The following is a 19,290-nucleotide window of genomic DNA, read 5'->3' as shown; positions in this document are numbered from 1 at the left end:
ATGAAACTATTATCTGAAGGACAGTTAAGGTTTTGTGTTGCCCAGACAATACATCTCACGTCATGGCTGCTCGTATTTTTATTTCTGACATCTATCTCTTCTCTGAAACCTGCCCGACTTCCAGTTCATCAAAGGAAACCATTTATAGCTGCTTGGAATGCTCCGACAGATCAGTGTTTCATAAAATATAATATAAGACTAAATCTGAAAATGTTTCAGATGATTGGAAGTCCACTGGCTAAGGCCACGGGGCAAAATGTCACTATATTTTATGTCAACAGACTGGGATACTATCCATGGTATACATCACAGGGTGTTCCCATTAATGGGGGCCTCCCTCAGAACACAAGTTTGCAAGCACATCTAGAAAAGGCCAACCAAGATATTAATTATTATATCCCTGCTGAAGATTTTAGTGGACTTGCTGTGATAGACTGGGAGTATTGGCGACCTCAGTGGGCCCGGAACTGGAACACAAGAGATGTCTACAGACAGAAGTCAAGAAAGCTCATTCTCAATATGCAAGAAAATGTGTCAGCTGCTGATATTGAAGATTTAGCCAAAGCAACATTTGAAGAAAGTGCAAAAGCTTTCATGAAGGAAACCATTGAATTGGGAATGAAGAGCAGACCCAAGGGCCTTTGGGGTTATTACTTATATCCTGATTGCCACAATTATAATGTTTATGCCCCGAACTATACTGGGTCATGCCCAGAAAAGGAAGTTCTGAGGAACAATGAGCTCTCTTGGCTCTGGAACAGCAGTGCGGCTTTATATCCTTCGATTGGTATCAGGAAATCTGTCGGAGACAGTGAAAACATTTTGCGCTTCTCGCAGTTTCGGGTGCATGAATCCATGAGGATCTCCACCATGACATCCCGTGATTATGCTCTGCCTGTGTTCGTCTACACCAGGCTGGGGTACACAGAAGAACCGTTACATTTTCTTTCTAAGGTAAGCTACCCTTTATTGAAGACAGAGGGATTTCCTCCCTCGCCCTAAAAGAGGCATTTCTCTGTCAGTTATGTTCTTTGGAGAATTTCTAATTAGTGGTCTGCTAGAAAGGAGCATAATTCTCCCTTTGACTAGCCATCCACTTAGATGTTCATTTATGCAAACCGGGTTTTGATTATCTTATTTATTATTATTCTGTTAGGAATGAAGGAAGGAAGGAAAGAAGAAAGGAAGGAAGGGGTTAAAGTGCAATATCAGCACCTGCTCCTACTCCCCAAACCCCATCTTCCATTGTTCTGCCTTGTAATTGGCCTTTTGGAAGGTTATTGAAATGGTTGGTGGTGAACAGATTGGGAGATCAGACAGGATGTTTGAAAATGGAGTACTTTCCTCACACAGGCGGAAGTGGAACTGAGGTATTCCTCCTTCTGCCCTCACCATCTAAACTGTCAAGAGAGAAAGAAAAAGTACCATACTAGCTTTAATAGAAGGTATGAGGGAGGCACAACAATATGAGTAGACTTAGCACTACTGAACTGTACACTCAGAAATGGCTAAGACAGTACATTTTAAGTTACGTGTTTTTTTTAACCACAATTACAAATTAAAAAAAAAAAATTAAAGGCATAAAGGAGTTGCAAATCTGCTAAAAGTAGGTGAATCTACATATTTAGCCATCTGTTTTATTCTTGACTCTATGATCACATTAATGGAAAATTGGTTAAGTGTAGTACAAGTTTGTAAATTCAATAGTAAATCCATCACTAGTAGATGGTTTTGTATTCCGATGTTAAAACTTATAAATAGAAGACCTCACACAAACCATGAGGGTAACTTTTAAAATAGGTGAATTTTCAGCCCAAATTTCTCTCTTCCTCTCCTTTTGCAACTCTAATCACTTAAATGGAAACTTCCAGAGATAAAAACTTAAAAGTAGGTGTTACTCTCATCTTTGGACTTGGATAGTTATGTGTAAACTTTCTGTGATGAGAAGACTTGGGACTAGTTCAGGCTTTCCCTTTATGATGCAGTGGTGTTTTAAGATATTACTGAATACTGTGGATTTATCACATTTCTTCTTTCTCCATCATGACGAGTTTCAATCCTCCATCATGTATTAAACGTATAAATGTGTAAAGATATTCTTAGTGTCAGGCATCCAAAGGCAGAGGCTCAGGAAACACCCCGGTGAGGGCTCTACCATGATGAGTAGGCATCTGTGGAACAGCGAGAGTAAAGCTTACTCCTCAGAGGGAGATGGCATAAATGTATCAGAATTTAGGAAATGCTATGCCTTTGGCCCTGTTAATGGGATGAGTAAGGAGAAAACATCTCTATGTGAACTGATATTTGTATTACCCAGAAAAATCGGCAACAAATGATTGAGAATGACAGGAAATCAGTACTATCTGGAAAGTTTAAAAAAGGTACCTAAATCTTTACAAAATAGTCATTGATTCTGGAATGGAAAGTTAAATACCACCTTCTTCTATGAAACTTATTTTCCTTTTCTATATTTGGCTCAAATTTCGTTAGTGATAATAAATTTACTTTTGGAAGAAACAATAAACTTTAAGGGATGAAGCATTCATTTCAATTGAGATTATTACTGGTACATTCTGCACATTCTTCACACTTAGGGTAAGCTACTCTGTGAGTACCGTGTTTCCCCGAAAATAAGACCTAGCAGGACAATCAGCTCTAATGCGTCTTTTTTTTTTTTTTTTTTTTTAACATTTTCTTTATTAGTTTCAGGTGCACACAACAATGTAATAGCTAGACATTTATCATTTATATCCCTCACACAGTTCTAATGCATCTTTTGGAGCAAAAAATAATATAAGACCGGGTCTTATATTTTATAAGACCCTGTCTTATAGTAAAATAAGACCCGGTATTATGTTATGTTATGTTATGTTATGTTATGTTATGTTATGTTATGTTATGTTATGTTATGTTATGTTATGTTATGTTATGTTATGTTATGTTATGTTATGTTATGTTACATAAAACCTGGTCTTATATTATAGTAAAATAAGATCGGGTCTTATATTAATTTTTGGTCCAAAAGATGCATTAGAGCTGATTGTCCAGCTAGGTCTTATTTTCAGGGAATCATAGTAGCTACAGCCTCAGGAGAGCATCTGTTCTAAGGAAAGAAGAAACAATAGTTCGTGTCTCATCTAGAAAACAGTTTTCTTTGGCAGTCCCAAAATATCATTCTGAAAACTTTCTCAATGGCAAGGTATTTCCAAATGTTCTAAGCCATCAGTTTACCTATCATTTTACTCCATCCTCCCTAAAAATCTGTCCACAAAAGTTTAAAAACTTGATATTCATTTATACCAACTATAAGTCACCAGTTATGGCTTCCACTTACGATCTTCCAAAAGTTTTCTTCACTTTAGTGTGTGTGTGTGTGTGTGTACATGTATACATACACACAGTTAAGATTAGAACAAGGAATTACCAATAAATAGCAAAACTCTTAACCTCTCCAGACCTCAGTGCCTCACTGTCTTAATCTTCAAAATGAGACAGTATTACCTGCCCTACCTACCTAGCAGATATGGTATGAAAACTAAATGAGAAAATATATATGAAAATTTGAAACACTACAGGAATACATGTGGTAAAGCTATCACTTTTTAACCAGTATCAAAGTCTTAACCTTGGAAGGGGAATATATAAGAATGGAATCTCTGTCAGCAGCCCTGGGGGTGAGGGGGGATGACCTGGGGGTAGTAACACCTCATATCACACAAAAGATTTCCTATGCTACTTACACATAAATTCGACCTACATATAACTTTATGCTATGCTTTAAAAAATAATGAAAGGAGTTTTCTGGACTGTAATTTAAAGATGTCTTTCCCTGTAATGAATTAATCTTCCCTGTGGTAACACTGAAAGGGAGCTCATTAATGATGCTCCAGCTCCCCACAGTGGGCAACTTACTCGCATGCACTGTGCTAAAGCCTCAGAGACTGAAGGAAACCCAAATGTGGAGGAAGCCCTCTGGGTATCCCCACCCTCTATTTCCACAACCTCCGTTTGAGCTGAGGCTCACAGGTAGGGCAAGGCGGACCTACACCACACTAGGACCTGGAAGATTTGTTGCAATTACATCCTGTGTTTTTCCTTTCTCTTTTCACGTGACATCACTCATGTGGCTTGTGCTTTCAGGTGGTCCCAATCTACTCCAAGAAGCACCTTGCCTGGAACTTCTGTCATTAAACAGGGCTCTTGCATTTTTTGGTCCTCAAAACAGAGCTGCTCTGTGATTCATTCAGCACCCTGTTCTCAGCTAGCTGACAGTGAGCTAATTTGGTATAGAAATTTGCATTAACGTCTCCTACTGACTCCTTTCCTTTAGTCAACATGTGCATGAAGACTTGCGATTTTCACCACAAACATCTGTAGCTTCCTTGCTCAATATAGATCAATGACCTATGAACACAAAATACAGACGCTGTGCCTCTCTCCTCCGTCTCATGCCAATGACTTAGTCCAAAGGAATTCATGAGAGAGTTCTGGTGTCCAGTCCAGCGTGCATTATAAGAAACTTGGAAGTGGCCACTATATCTTAACCAATAAAAAGCTGAACAAACTGAAAAAAATCAACTCTTCTTAGATTCATAAAAGAAGTGAGGACACCGGGCCGATTGCTGCCCTCAAAATTGGAGAGACAGACAGGTGAACACAGAAAATCAAAATCTACCAGCTCAAAACCTGTGAGCAGAAACTTCTGCGGAAACCACTGCTGGAGTAGGAAAACCTGAGCTGTCATTGATGAATTCCTGGTGGCTCAGTGTGGACAGTTCTGAGAGAGATAAACTCCAGGGGGAGGATGCATCATGGGTGGGGGCAAGGAGGGGACACTTCTGTGAGTTTTACCTCCAAAAGCTGACAGGTCCTCACCTTGAATATCACAGAAATATCCCCTCATGCATCTGGTAGGCAACAGAGATAAGGAACCATTCTAAATACCCCAGAGCTTTCTATGCTTACAGGGTGTGCCCTCAGGAGAAACTATTTAACCAACACCAAACCTGCTGGGATCTTATCAGAACCTAACTGACATGGGGAAGAAAAACACTCAACTCCAGCTGGCTGTAGACTTCCACTTGGGAGAAGGGAAATACCCAGCTCTAGCCCCTTCTAACCAACCTGCCCCACCTAAGAGGGGGGTAAAAATAACAAAGAATTTGTAAAGGTCTCAGTCCAGAGCCAAAATCTCACTAAAAGACTGAGACCTGATTATAGGATGCTAAAATCTTTCCATTCCCCCCACACCTCACTATAAAGGCCTATTCATAGCAGCTCCTTTTAGCCAGTGTGAGCTACCTGTCCATCAAGAAAAAATAAATCATGTCTAGTTATCAAGAAAAAAATTACAAGACAACTAAAAGGCAAAAGTACAATTTGAAAAAACACAGCAAGCATCAGAACCAGACTCAGATATGGCAGGGATGTTGGAATGATGGAGCAGGAATTTAAAACAACTATGACAAATATGCTAAAAGCTCTAATGCACGAAGTGGACAGCATGCAAGAACAGATAGGCAATGTAAGCACAGAGACAGGAACTCGAAGAAGGAACCAGGCAGAAATGTTGGAGGTCAAAAACACTGTAACAGAAAAGAAGAATATCTTTTACGGGCTTGTTAGCAGATTGGACATGGCTGAGGAAAGAATCTCTGAACTTCAGTATGTCTCAATAGAAACCTCCAAAACTGAAATGTAAAGAGAACAAATACTGCAAAAACAAACAAACAAACAAAAACACACAAAAAAAAACCCTCCAAAGCAAACAAACACCAGAAAGCCCAGACTATCCAAAAACTGTGACACAGCTGAAAAGGTGTAACATGCACTTGATAGGAATTCATAGAAGGCCATGGGGAATTTCAGCCCCTCTGATCACATCATGTGAATATGGCACTGTTGTATTCAGGGAAGTTTCAAAGTCAGTGGGGGGTGGAGCTCTGCTCCTTTCTGTCTTTGCCAAAAGAGGCGATGGGCATGGACCGAGCAGAGTCCTCACTCTGGGCACTGCATGGCTGGCTCCTCCTCTGTCCCATAGTCACCATATCATGGGTAATTTTCAAAACCGTTTCACTTGCACTATTTCATTTGAGCCTCACAAAACTCCCCTTCCTGTCATGTTAGCTCTGATCTATTCAGCAGATGCTATGGTCATGGAAAATGGAAATGGATGTCAGCCTAAAGGGAAATTAGTTTAAATCAAAATCTCTTCCTTTTTTGAAAGTTTCCAGAGAATTGACCAGGAAAGAAAAACCGAAAACAGACAAACAAAAAAAAACCTTTGAAAACTGAGATTGCAAAACCTTTCATTTGAGTGAACTTTTAAAGTACCTGATAAGGAGATTTATCTCTCAAGTGTTGATATTAATATAAAATGCCCCAGGCAAAGTACAGTTTAAAGGTCTGCTTTTATTTGCCACTAAATCACCCAATTACATTTTTCAGCATATCATTGATGGAAATTCATCCTTGGAGTAATAGGTGAATGCTTAGTATCCTAAACATTGGGGGAATACATTATAATTTGACAAACTTATTTAGGAAACCTACTGTACTGTAGGAACTAACTGCACACATTCAACAATTAATTTCCCTTTGAAATGGCCTAGCTCCTTGTTAATCTTTAAGCACTAAAACAATAGTCTTTTAGGGTTACAAACTACCCCTGCTGAAATTGAGCTTTTATCTCTTTTAACCATATTGACAAAAATTCCGGTGGTTTTACCGTGACTGGATGAATGGATAAAGACCATGAAGTCAGGCACTTTTAAATGAAACACACGTAATTTCAGGAATCAAACATGAGAGCTGGACCAAGTCAGAGCCGGAAAGTCCTTGCCACTGTGTTTCTCTACCAGGCCTTGGACTCCAAATGACACAAAGGCCTCTAGGTCACTACAGACATGAATTTTTCAGGGGAGTGTTGCAAACTGGAAAGGGAAGCTTAGCTAGGAGGAACGAGAGCCATTCCTCACATTTGGAGAAGGAAAACTTCTGAATTCTGTTTCTGAGTCATACATATGAGGGGTGTCAAAAAAATGTACACAAGCGGACACTTGGGTCAACGTGGCTCAAGCAGTAGTTCGCCGTAATCAGAAGTGTCTGGATGCTGATGGTAACCACTTTGAGCACCTCTTGTCATTGCAGAAGTCAAACGTGACTTGTATTCATCTTTTGTTATCGGTATATATTATTATAATTTTAATAGTTTTTTCCTTTCCAGAAATGAGTAATGAATATACATTTTTTGGCACCCTCTGTAGACCCGGTTTGTGTGTGTGTATATATATATATATATATATGCCCCTAGTCAACTTTGATTAAACAATTTATGGTGGCTATTTAGAGCCTGTCTTTAAAATAATATTCTGTTTGGAAAATTTAAATTTTACTTTAAAAATATTTAATGTGTTTTTCCATATGATTATAGAGTGTGATTTCTGAGCCTTGGTTCAATCAACATTTGAGTTACTCTAAGAAAGTGGAAAATAGTTTTATCCTATTATATTAAACTCAGCCTCTAATCCTAATTTCTGGTGGGTTGATTTTTATTCAAATGAATAATGAACTCTACTCTTTTCAATCTAGCAAGATCTAATCAGTACCATTGGAGAAAGTGCTGCGTTGGGAGCTGCAGGCATTGTTATTTGGGGAGACATGAATTTAACTTCATCTGAGGTAAGACAGTACCTTGAAGTTATACTTAATATCATTTCAAGTGTTTGCCCTGTTTTCCTATAGCGCTCACTCCACAGTAAACCAGCCTTTAGAAAAAAAAGTCCAAATCAGTGCCTGATACATAGAAGAAGCTCAATAAATATTAACTTCTGTTGAAATAGTAATAATAATACTGACATTTTTTGAATAGGTGCTATGTGCTAGGATTGCACTGAGTGCTCTTTTGTTTTGATTTGCTCACTTACTGGTCATAACAACCCTTGTGAGGTAGGGACTACCACCCTCATTTACAGATGAGGAAACAAGAGAAGAAATCTAAGGAGGGTAGTTGCTAGTTAGGCTAGTTAGTGGTGTTGTCACAAACCACAGTTTTATTCTGGAGCCCTTGCATCTAACCACTACACAAAAGTGTGTTATATCATATTGTGAGAAGTAGAAACAGATGGTAACTTTTTAATCTCCACGTTGACTTTTTCCTGTATGAAGAAATTAGCTGAAAAGTAATAGCATTTAAAATAAGATTTTTATGCCTCTTCAAATTTCTTCCATCTCAGATATTATTTTCTCCAAGAAGTCTTCCTAGTTTTCTGTAATCCACATTAATCACCATCTCTTCTGTATTTCCAGATGATGTTTATTGATATTTCTATAGTGTAATATATTTTACCTTGAATTTTTATACTTGTATACTCAACACTTTTGTTAAATTGAATTTTTTGCAAGTTTATGATTATCTGATAGTCTTAGAATTTCACAGGCTCAATTTTTTTGCTCCCAAGATACTATTCATGAAACTATTTGTGACAATATAAGGTTAAAAGTCTCCTCTGTCCACATATGACAATTAGGTAGAAACTGAGAGTATCAATTCCTGACTCTCCAGGTGTGATACTTTCTCTTCAGCCCAGGTGGCTCATGGGAAGAGCTTCATCAGGAAGCTGAGTGTGCAAGCCAGGTGGCAAACACATAATAGGAACCACCAAAAAAAAAGATAACCTAGTCAGTCTTGCAGGCTTTCCTGTGTTTGGATTATACATGGAAGACTAGAACTCAGGACAGTTGATATTTAAGCATAATGAACAGGAAAATCCAGAAGGGTGTAGGTTGAAGGTCAACAGTACAGTGGTAGAATGTAATGATTCTTGTTCTAACACTATCACGAAAGGTGCCACAGACCTGAAAGGTGGCAGAAGGACAGCAGTTCTGACATGACTTTTAATCTGGGTCTGTTCCTCTTTTATTCACACCCATTAACTTGGGAACTAGGAGGAGGGAAAAAGGGATGTAAATTGGAAGAAGGCAAGGTCACGCGTGCTGACTCTGAGGCCCGTTTCCAAGTTCAGTTACTTAGCCCTACTGTAACATATTCTCCATTTCCTGTCCTTTCGACCTCTCACCCTTTCTGATCTGGGCCCCCTGAGCCTAACACTTCACCTTCTGCAACCAAGCCATCAGGTTTCAATTGGGTCCAAGGAGCTGCTTCGTAGGCCCAGATGCTCTAAACGTGTCAGTACCAGAAAAAAATCACTCAAAGTCCTTTGTTTCTACATTTCCAGGGCAACTGCACAAAGGTGAAGCAGTTTGTGGGTTGCGACTTAGGGAGCTACATACTCAACGTGACCAGAGCTGCTGAGGTGTGCAGCCTTCACCTGTGCAGGAATAACGGGAGGTGCCTAAGGAAGGTGTGGAAAGCTCCGGATTACCTTCACTTGAACCCTGCAAATTACCACATCGAGGCCTCCAAGGATGGAGAATTTAGTGTGAAAGGAAAAGCGTCTGAGACAGACCTGGCAGTGATGGCGGAGAAATTTTCCTGTCATTGTTATCAGGGATACGAAGGGGCTGACTGCAGAGAAGTGAAGACCACTGATGGCTGCTCTGGGGTTTCCTCTTTTTCTGGCTCACTGATAACACTATGTCTGCTGGTTTTAGCAGATTATTAGAGCATTCAGTTGTGAGATAATTGAGTTTAAAGGGAATTGTGTGGTCTCTAGAGTAGTCATTTAGGGAAGAGATGAAACTTAGGACGTTTATTTCTCTTGTGAAATGCATCGAGAGGTATTATAAGTAGACATTATGTATGTCACTTAACACATATAGTAACATATTATTTTATTTAGCTTCAATTTAGCAGAGAAACCATATCCAGGGGGAATATCAGTTACTCTTCCTCCTTACTGGAATGTTTGTTTTCAAACTAGAGCTAACATATTTTAGTCTTTTTATGAACATAGCATATACATAAAAGTATACATATAAATATGAAATTATTGATTTCAAAGACTGGTTTTCCAGCTAGCAGTTTAGTTAAGGACCGATTACTAAGCAATTATCTGATTCAACAGACAGGGTCACCTCAGGATGTGACCTGGTCATCTGGTCCATTGAAGAGGATCCAGTGCAGAGTTCCTGTTTCAGCCTTAGATTCAAACGAGGCTTCTGCTCCCTGCCTTGACTCACTGAGGGAAGAATCAGTTCCTGATGTGGCTTCTCATAAGTGTGCAGAAACTGAGGCAAGAGGAGTTGTTCCCAACTCATTGCAAAGGTATCTATTCCAATATGGTGCCCCTCTCACCTACCAGGAGTCCCAGACCCTGGCAATTTCAATACTGCAAAAGGCTTCAGGATAATATTACTGCTTACCTAGGATGACATTGCTCTAGATCTGGGAGCTGGAACCATATTAATAAAAATGCAGTTGGTGTCTTTTGCAAGCAAAGACCATTGTTAAATAAATACTTCATAAATACATGGAAGAGACCGAAAAGTACTATTGGGAAGGGAGTCTACCAAGAAATATTTGATATTTTATTCTCTATATATGAGTTTTAAGTGTGGTTTACAGTCAGTTTGAATCTAATTTGAATCATGGTTTCACTACCTATCTGATTGTTTGACCCTGGGTAAGTTCTTTATATTCCCCATTTTCTCATCTAAAATTTGGTTACATAATTCCTATCTCAGTGAATTATTCTGAGGAGTAAATAGAATAACACATCCCATGCATACTTTGGCTCTTAATACATGTTGCTAATCTTTAATATCTTCCCCTGATCAAGGTAATGGAAACAATTAAGATAAAACAGAGTCTTGGGCAATTTTCTCTTTCTGATGTTATATTCTACTTATAATCACTTATTCATTATGCTCTCTTGAGGGGCATGTTCAACTGATAGGATTTCCTTCCCCTGGAGACAATCTACTAGGAAGGTAAAGTCAAGATAGATGTGATGTTAATTCCGTGTTTCCCCGAAAATAAGACCTAGCCAGACAATCAGCTCCAATACATCTTTTGGAGCAAATTTTATATAAGACCCAGTGTTATATTTATTATATTATTATATTATATTATATTATATTTATTATATTATATTTATTATATATATTATATTATATTATATTATATTATATTATATTATATTATATTAAAGACCCAGTCTTATATTATAGTAAAATAAGACTGGGTCTTATATTAATTTGTGCTCCAAAAGACGCATTAGAGCTGATTGTCCAGCTAGGTGTTATTTTTGGGGAAACACGGTTATAGAAGGCATGAGAGTTGATTCAACCTCCTCTCCACCTTTGGTCTTTCTATGGAACATTTGCAATCCAGGTGTACTTTTTCAACTCTGAGTCCCTGCTTGTCAGAAGTTACTGATATTGTTCAGGTCAATTTCGAAATGTACAATATAAACAACAACAAAAAAGAAAAAAAATGTTATAACACCATGAATGAGAGGTAGCAGTATATAGATTTACTTTTTAAAATTTGTTTATTTTCATATCAAATTTGGTATGATCACATTATAGAAAATAATTTAAATAGAAAAAATAATAAAGGAAATCAATGATCACTACAACTTGTACTGATGACTTTTGGTATATTTCTTCCTAGCATTTCTTCTAAAAACTTTTTTTAAGACCTGTTTTTACATGGCTATAATAATAATATAGGCATATTTTTGCATCCTGCATTTTTCACTCAGCCATATGTTATAAGTAGTTTTCATGCTATTCCTTAATCCTCATAAATGTAATTTAAATATCATTTTAAGGCCACAGAATGTCTATCAACTGGATGCTGCACCATTTAAATACAATTTCCTTAAGTTTCGATTTTTAAATGTCAAGCTTTTACTATTTAGTCACCCCCTTAGTGAAGGCTTTCCAGATCACCCTCCTAATTCATTCATTCACTTTTAATTAATTTGTACATTAATCAATTTATTAAGCATTACGTCTTCTCAAGCACTGGTCAAGTCTTTGAAATACATCCTTGAACAAAAAATAAAGAGGCCTGCCTTCTTGGAACTTACTTTCTAGCTGGGGGAGACAGACATTAAACATCCAAACAAGCAATTTGTTTCAGATGTTAGATCTACATGGGAAAGAAAATAAAGAGCAGATTGTGGGAGGGCGGGGTTTTCCATGTGTTGGGCCTCATTGAGCCCATGCTCTTTGATTGAATCAGGGTGAGTCGGCCATAAGGATACTTGAGGAAAGGGTATTCCAGTAAATGAATGAACTGGTGCACATTTGGTAGAAAGCACTGGGGCAGCTGGTTACTTCCCCTCCCCACCAACTTCCCTTGTTTATTCTTTGGTCTGTAGCATTTATCTGCCATATATTATGATATTTATCTGACATGTATATATTATGCATGTGTTTATTTTCTGTCTTCCTTCACTAGATAATAAACCAGGAAAATGGGGACTTCATTTGGTTCACTGCTAAAACACTACTTGTTACAATGCCCAGCACATAGTAGGTTCTCAATAAGTATTTTGAATGAATCAATCATTGAGTGACTCAGTAATCTGAATCAATGTGGCACTTCTAAATATGTTCTAAAGTTTTTTTTAAAACTCTGCATATTAACAGTGAGTTATTCAAAGCCATCCTCAAGAATTACTCTTCTGTTCTTGTCCTAGCACATTAGCCTCTGAAATCACTTTTCACTCCTCTGTGAAAAGCTGAGGCCTGAAGACAATCACTTGGCAAAGTCAAAAAGGCAGTTTGTAAAAGAGCCCAATATGGAATCCAGGTTACTAAATATTCTTTCCACTGTAACTCTGGTTGTAAAGGAATTCAAATATATTCGTTCAGCTTTTGATCATGAATTTAATGCATTTTTTATTAATTTGGATTAGTACTACTGGTTATGTTCAGTTAGCTTCTGTGGACTTAGCTTGGCTCACGACTCCTGAGTAAGAAATGCACCTCCTATGCTGCTTAATTACCGCAGCTTCTTAGGATTTCCTATCTTCCACTGATGGAATGAGCAAGGTACTCAGCCTCTCTGATCTTCCGTGTTCTCTTTTATAAAAGGGAGAGAATAATGGTATCTTTTTTCCTTTTATACAGATTTAATGATACCAAGGAGATAACATACTTAGCATACAACCTGGCACATAAAAATACCCTAGCAAATGTCAGCTATTATTATCAAGTATTTTCGTTATTGGTCCCCATAAAAGCTGTGATAGGTAATATTATATCTATTTTGAAGCAGGAGAAATTATGTCTGACTCAGAGTAGTGAAATGACTTAATATCACACAGAAGTACCCAGGCCTTAAACCCTTTTCTTTTGAACCTTAAACTAGTTATCGTTTCATTAGATCTCAGCAGAAAATACAGAAGGCTTATTTGCACCAAGTTTCTTTTTACTGATTTATAGAGAAACATTACCCACAAATACACTGATATCAGGCAGTCAGTGCTTTTTTTGACCCCACAGAAGAAAAACTTTAACACATGTACTGGCAATGTACACTTAGCTCTCATAAGTTAAATACCTAAATATCATTTGCTCATAAAAGAAATCACTGTCTCTTAGGGAAGTATCTGATTCCAGGTCTAAGACAAAAAAATGCACAAGCTGAGTCTAGAATATTTTATTAAACCATAAAGCAAGGATGATATCCAGGATTGTATCAAAAGCCAACTTAGAGACTCCCAATGACAAAGATTGAAAAATTCAAGAATTACTAAAGAAACAACTTCAATGCATTGAAATGCATCATTTAATGTTTAAATACATGAAGTCAAAATGATACTAAAGAAAAACCTTCATTGACCACTTTTGAAGAACATTAAGGAACCAACTCATTACTCTGGAAACAGGCAAATGAAGGGAAAGAATCAATCATTTATTATACACTTCCTATATGAACTATGCCTTAGGGTAACCAAATAGTGAAGGAGGGGAAGTTTCTTCTTATTCCAACCAATGAGTGAAGAAGGTATGATAGAATATCACCATTTTGCAATTCCTAGTGAATTAATGGATCTAGGCACTGATCCTCAGTGGCTGCTAACATCACAAAGAAAGATAAAACCAGACATTACATACCACCTAACTGAAGTATGCTAACACCAGATGAGAATAAATCTTTAGATAAATCAAACCAAAATTGGGCCAGGCCCCTACCAATTCACAAGAAACACAAGAAACAAAGAAAAATGCAAAACAATGTCAGGGATGTAACCTGGTTTTACCAATAAACAAATTGCAAACAAAAAAGAAAGGAGAAAGAACCCATATGTATATCAAGACAGGGTTTGTTAAATGCATCATAGTACATTTGTACGAGGGGATAACATTCAGTGTTAAAAAAGAATGAGGAAGTTCTCTATATGGTGATGTCAAACGTCTAAAATACAATTGTCTTGTTCAGTGGTTATTGTGACGTCTATCTAATCACACTGAGGAAAAGTCTTGATCTTATACATTGGAAATGTATTTCTAATCACATTTTAAAAATAATTCCTGGAGATGACCTAATCTAAATTTTCTTAAGCATCTGCTGGGTGGAGAACTCTAAGGACTACAAATACAAAAGCCATAGTGGTTAACAAGTTAAGTCAAGGAAATGATCATCTCATCAAGGAAAGGGGAACCAGAAGAAACCATTACTAAGCCCCGTACATCAAATAGAAAGTAATATATAGTGCTATCACTTTTTTTAGATATTTGTGTATTCTAAACCTTGAGCATCAGCTCTGTTATGTTCTTATAAATAAAAATTGTAGAATAAAATTTAATAATGGGAAAAATCAATATTGTGTCAAAGTGAATGTTAGTATTATGCTTTTTGTTTCTACCAAGGCACTAAATATATACACTTCCTACTTCCTTTGTCTTTAATGCTAATCTTAAAAACTTGGAAAATTTTTAATGTTACTGAACATTCAGTTATGAACTTCATGCTTTGTTTACTTTAATTGTGCAAACTTAGAACAGGGTATTCTGTTCATTGTGTCTGGAAAGTAAATGTCTTAGGTCATCACTAAGACCACTTATTGTATTTGTTCTGTTAAGACACTGAGAGAAGTAATGTTCTTCAATGAAATTTATTGCTACTCAAGCTAACTTACAATTCCCTACTCACGGTAAAATAGATAGTAAATATATTTCAAATGTACTACCTGTTGTACTACGTTTGTGCACCTAATGTAACAGGGTGCTATAATCTTTCACTTACGAGTATTTACTAATTTTAATGTGTGTATTCTTACAATCTGTACTTTGGACTTAAGACATCTGCCCTTATTTCCTATTAAAAATAATTATTTTGCCCTCTGGAGGCAGATGGTCCAAGACTCTGCTCTACGAAGAACAAGGGGACTAAGGATTGTCAGACTCACTACTTGATCCCCTCCAAGTATGAAAACACTAATCTACACACACACACACACACACACACACACACACACACACACACACCCCACGTCGTGCACCTGGAAGGGACAGTTGGGAGAGGGTGGCCCTAAATTTGGTAATGCTATGTGTTAGAGCAGTGTTTGTCATTAAAAGAGTCAAGATTCCTTCAAATGCTCTCAGCTTGATACTTACTAAAATTAAATTTGATTTCACAAGAGAATTAAGGAAGACATTTACTTAGTGAAACCTATATATCCTCCAAGAAAAAATAGTCTGTGATGCTAATGAGAATCATTAATGGGGGCTATTTTCCAGTTACTCCAGAAATATAACAAGGCTGTCCTTTATTAGTAAGCATGCAAAACTAAATTCTGTGTTCCTTAAGCAAGACCAAGTGTCCCCTTTTCAATCCATTACCTCTTTTCAAAGACTTCTAATATCTACATCTACAGTTACTTCCTTGGCCTTCAGCTTATTGAAAGCGGATCTTCCCAATAACTTTGGCACCATCAGGCCTGATTATGAAAATCCAGGAAGAGGTGAGGGAGAGAAGAAAACAAATTATACTTAAGGGACTAGGTCTTGTGCTGGGTTTGAACTTCTTTCTTTCCTTTCATTGACCCTTGCCCCACACATTGTTAATAGCTGCTGGCTCACACAAATTCCCCCAAGGTCCTTTTATTGTCAGTCATGCATCCCTTCCTTCAAATTAATTGTGCTTCCCCTCCTTCCTCCCATTCATTCAGTGAGGTTTTGCTTTCTGCCGCCCTTGATTGGATCCCCTGTATGATCAGGCTAACACTCTTCTCCACAGGACTTTCTGTGAAACTACAACCTTTTGTGGCTTCCTCTGATTTCATCTGCTTCTTTCATTCTCTTAAGAGTTTTCCTGAGAAACCTTCCTAAACAAATCACATGAAACCTCACGTTAGGGTCTGCTACTGGGAACCTGACCTAAGTCCCATTTATTCTCCAAATATTTAGAAACAAACATTAAAAAAACAAAAACAAACAAACAAACAAAAAACAGTGCTTGTCTTTTGCATGGAAACAATACCATGGATGAGACAGAACACAAATTGGAAAAACATGTTTGAAACACATGACAAAGGGCTCATTCCCCTAACACATAAAGAGTTCTTAAGCAAATCAATTCAAAATGACCCAAACCGAACATAGGAAAAGGACATGAACATAAAACCACAGCAAAGAAAATATGAATGGCTCAACTTCTCAAAAAAAAAAAAAAAAAAAAAAATTGTGGTCAAAATGACAATGAAATTCCATTATTACCTTACTTAACAAAGTAAAATAATACAGTGTTAGTGTGGATATGGGGAAATCAGCACTCAATTTTTAGAGGCAGTGCTAACTGAGACAATCTCTTTAAGAGTTAGCATTATATTATATATTATACTTTAAATCATTGAGACAACCAAGATGGCGCAGTAGGTAAATTCTGTGTTTACCTTCTCTGACAACCACATCAAAATTACAACTAATCTACAAAACAACCATTATTGAGAATCGCCTAAAATCAAGATGAACTGAAGCCTTTCAACTAAGGACGTGCAGAAGAAGCCACCTTGTAATGCAAGGACGCTGGTCCCGCTCCCCGCACAAGAACGCAGGATATGGTGAGGCCGTAAAGGAATACCAAGGGAGCCATGGATAGGGGGCTCATACCACTATATTCTTGCTGGCAGCTGGTCGAGACACAGGAAGTAGGATGAACATGATCCACAATCCACCGTCTGCTTCTCTGCCAACCAACCAACCCCCTTAGCGTAGTAGCCATGGCAGTGATCAATGGCCAACTGGTAACAGCTGATGGCCACCCAGCCACAGCGGACAGCCATCCGATTATAGCTGATGGCCATCTAATAACCGAGCCAGCACCTTTCTATGTGAGGCCGTGAGCCTGAAAACTGCTCTCTGGGACTCTGTCCCCACACACCTCCAGACTGGTAGGAAGATCAGAGACTCAGAATGGGCTGGGACCATTAAAGATCACATGCCTGGGACCATTAAAGATCAGAAGGGTTATTTCAGCTGTAGGGAATCCCCTTCCCCTAAAGGAGCGAGAATACCAGCCCCACCCCAACTCAGGGCTCCAGTGCTGGGAAGAGAGGTCCCCATAATTTTTGGTTGTGAAAAACAGTAGAGATTGTGATTGAGTGAGACTGAGTGCGGCTGCACTCACAGGGGCTCCTCTTAAAGGGACTGCGCGCGGACTTACTCACCAGTGGAATCACTTGCTCTGGGGCAGCAGCTGGAAAGGTGGCAGGAACAAATGGTGGGGAATTGAGTTGTCTGGCTTGGGATGGGGGCTGGAGAGGCAGCTTTCTCCCTGTTGGGGGAGCTGGCAGAGGCCATTGTTTTTTTGTTGAGCCCTCCCCTTTCCTGGTGTGCAAACACAGGTGGCCCCCATATCTGAGTCTCCAGCATTCATTTGCCCCACCCTGGTGATTCAAGACCTGGCCCCGCCCAACTTTCGGGCACACCCAGGCTGCTTCCAGTGGCTTTTTTTGTGCAGACTGCCTGCCTTGGCTCAGCTGCAGACTTTCCTAGTGTCTCTCAAAGGTGCATGGAACCCAGACAAGCAGCACCTGGCTTGAGTGTGTCCTGTACCTCTGGCTGAGCAGCCCTAAGCTGGCACTAGCAACAGCTGGCGTTGGTTCATGGCTTGGCCTCTCAAGGTGCTTCCAAGCACAGCATGGGTGGCAGACATCTGTGGATTTCTTTCTGGTTCCCACTAGATGGCCCTGGGTGGCACACTGGCTGTGGCTGAAGTAGACCTACAGAGGATCCCCTCCAAGGTGGTCCTGGGGTTGGCAACCCCAGTGGCGAGGTTCAAAATAAGTTGGAGCATCACCTAGCCATCTCCAAGTATGACAACCCAAGGGGCAGATTAGGCAGGCACCAGAGTCCTGCTGAGGCAGATCCTGCTCTGTAGGGTCAGCCCCTGCACAACAACCCTTCCACTGTAGTCAAGACCAGTCCTCACAACAAGTGAACCCAAGGGTCAGTCCCTCACATTGATGTGCAATTATCAACCAAGTCTCAACTACAAGAGGAGGTCACACACAACCCACACAAGGGATGCACCTGGAGCGCTTGGCTCAGGTGACCAGAAAGACTGTGCCACTGAACCCTACAGCACACCAACCACATAAGGCCACTCTACTAAGACCAGAAGATGTAGCAGTCCTACCTAATACATAGAAACAAACACAGGGAGGCAGCCAAAATGGGGAGACAAAGAAACATGTCCCAAATGAAAGAACAGAACAACGCTCCAGAAAAAGAACTAAGCAAAATGGAGATAAGCAATCTGTCAGATGCAGAGTTCCAAACACTGGTTATAAGAATGCTCAATGACCTCATAAAAATGGAGATGGAAGCCATGAAAAAGAACCAGTCAAAAATAAAGGATACAATAATTGAAACAAAGAATATATCACAGAGAATCAACAACAGATTAGATGAAGCAGAAGATCCAACCAGCGATGTAGAAGGTAGCAAAACACACCCAACAAGAACAGCAAAAAGAAAAAAGAATCCAAAAAATTGAGGAGAGTTTAAGGGGCCTCTGGGACAATATCAAGCCTACCAACATTTGCATTATAGGGGTACTAGAAGGAGAAGAGAGAGAGCAAAGAACTGAAAACCTATTTGAAGAAATAATGACAAAAAACTTCCCTAACCTGGTGAAGGAAATGGACATACAAGCCCAGGAAGCACAGAGAGTCCCAAACAAGATAAACCCAAAGTGGCCCATACCAAGACACATCATAATTAAAATGCCAAAGTTCAAATATAAAGAGAGAATCTTAAAAGCAGCAAGAGAAAAGTAGTTAGTTACCTACAAGGGAGCCCCCATAAGACTGTCAGCTCATTTGTCAACTTTGCAAGCAAGAAGGGAGTAGCAGGAAATATTCCAAG

The 19,290-nt window shown here is 38.8% G+C and overlaps 1 protein-coding gene across 1 annotated transcript; it reads left to right on the top strand.

Annotated features, from left to right (window-relative positions):
- Positions 1-9,623, top strand: LOC109457276 (hyaluronidase 4). The gene is made up of 3 exons (XM_019750033.2): positions 1-954; positions 7,591-7,680; positions 9,237-9,623. The coding sequence occupies exons 1-3, from the start codon at positions 1-3 to the stop codon at positions 9,621-9,623; spliced, it is 1,431 nt and encodes a 476-aa protein (XP_019605592.2).
- Positions 9,624-19,290: the final 9,667 nt, after the last annotated feature.

Source organism: Rhinolophus sinicus, linkage group LG11, assembly GCF_036562045.2.
Source record: "Rhinolophus sinicus isolate RSC01 linkage group LG11, ASM3656204v1, whole genome shotgun sequence".
In the NCBI taxonomy this organism is placed as follows: Eukaryota; Metazoa; Chordata; class Mammalia; order Chiroptera; family Rhinolophidae; genus Rhinolophus; species Rhinolophus sinicus.
Note: the sequence above shows the minus strand (reverse complement) of the source record. Positions and strands in the feature narration are given on the sequence as shown.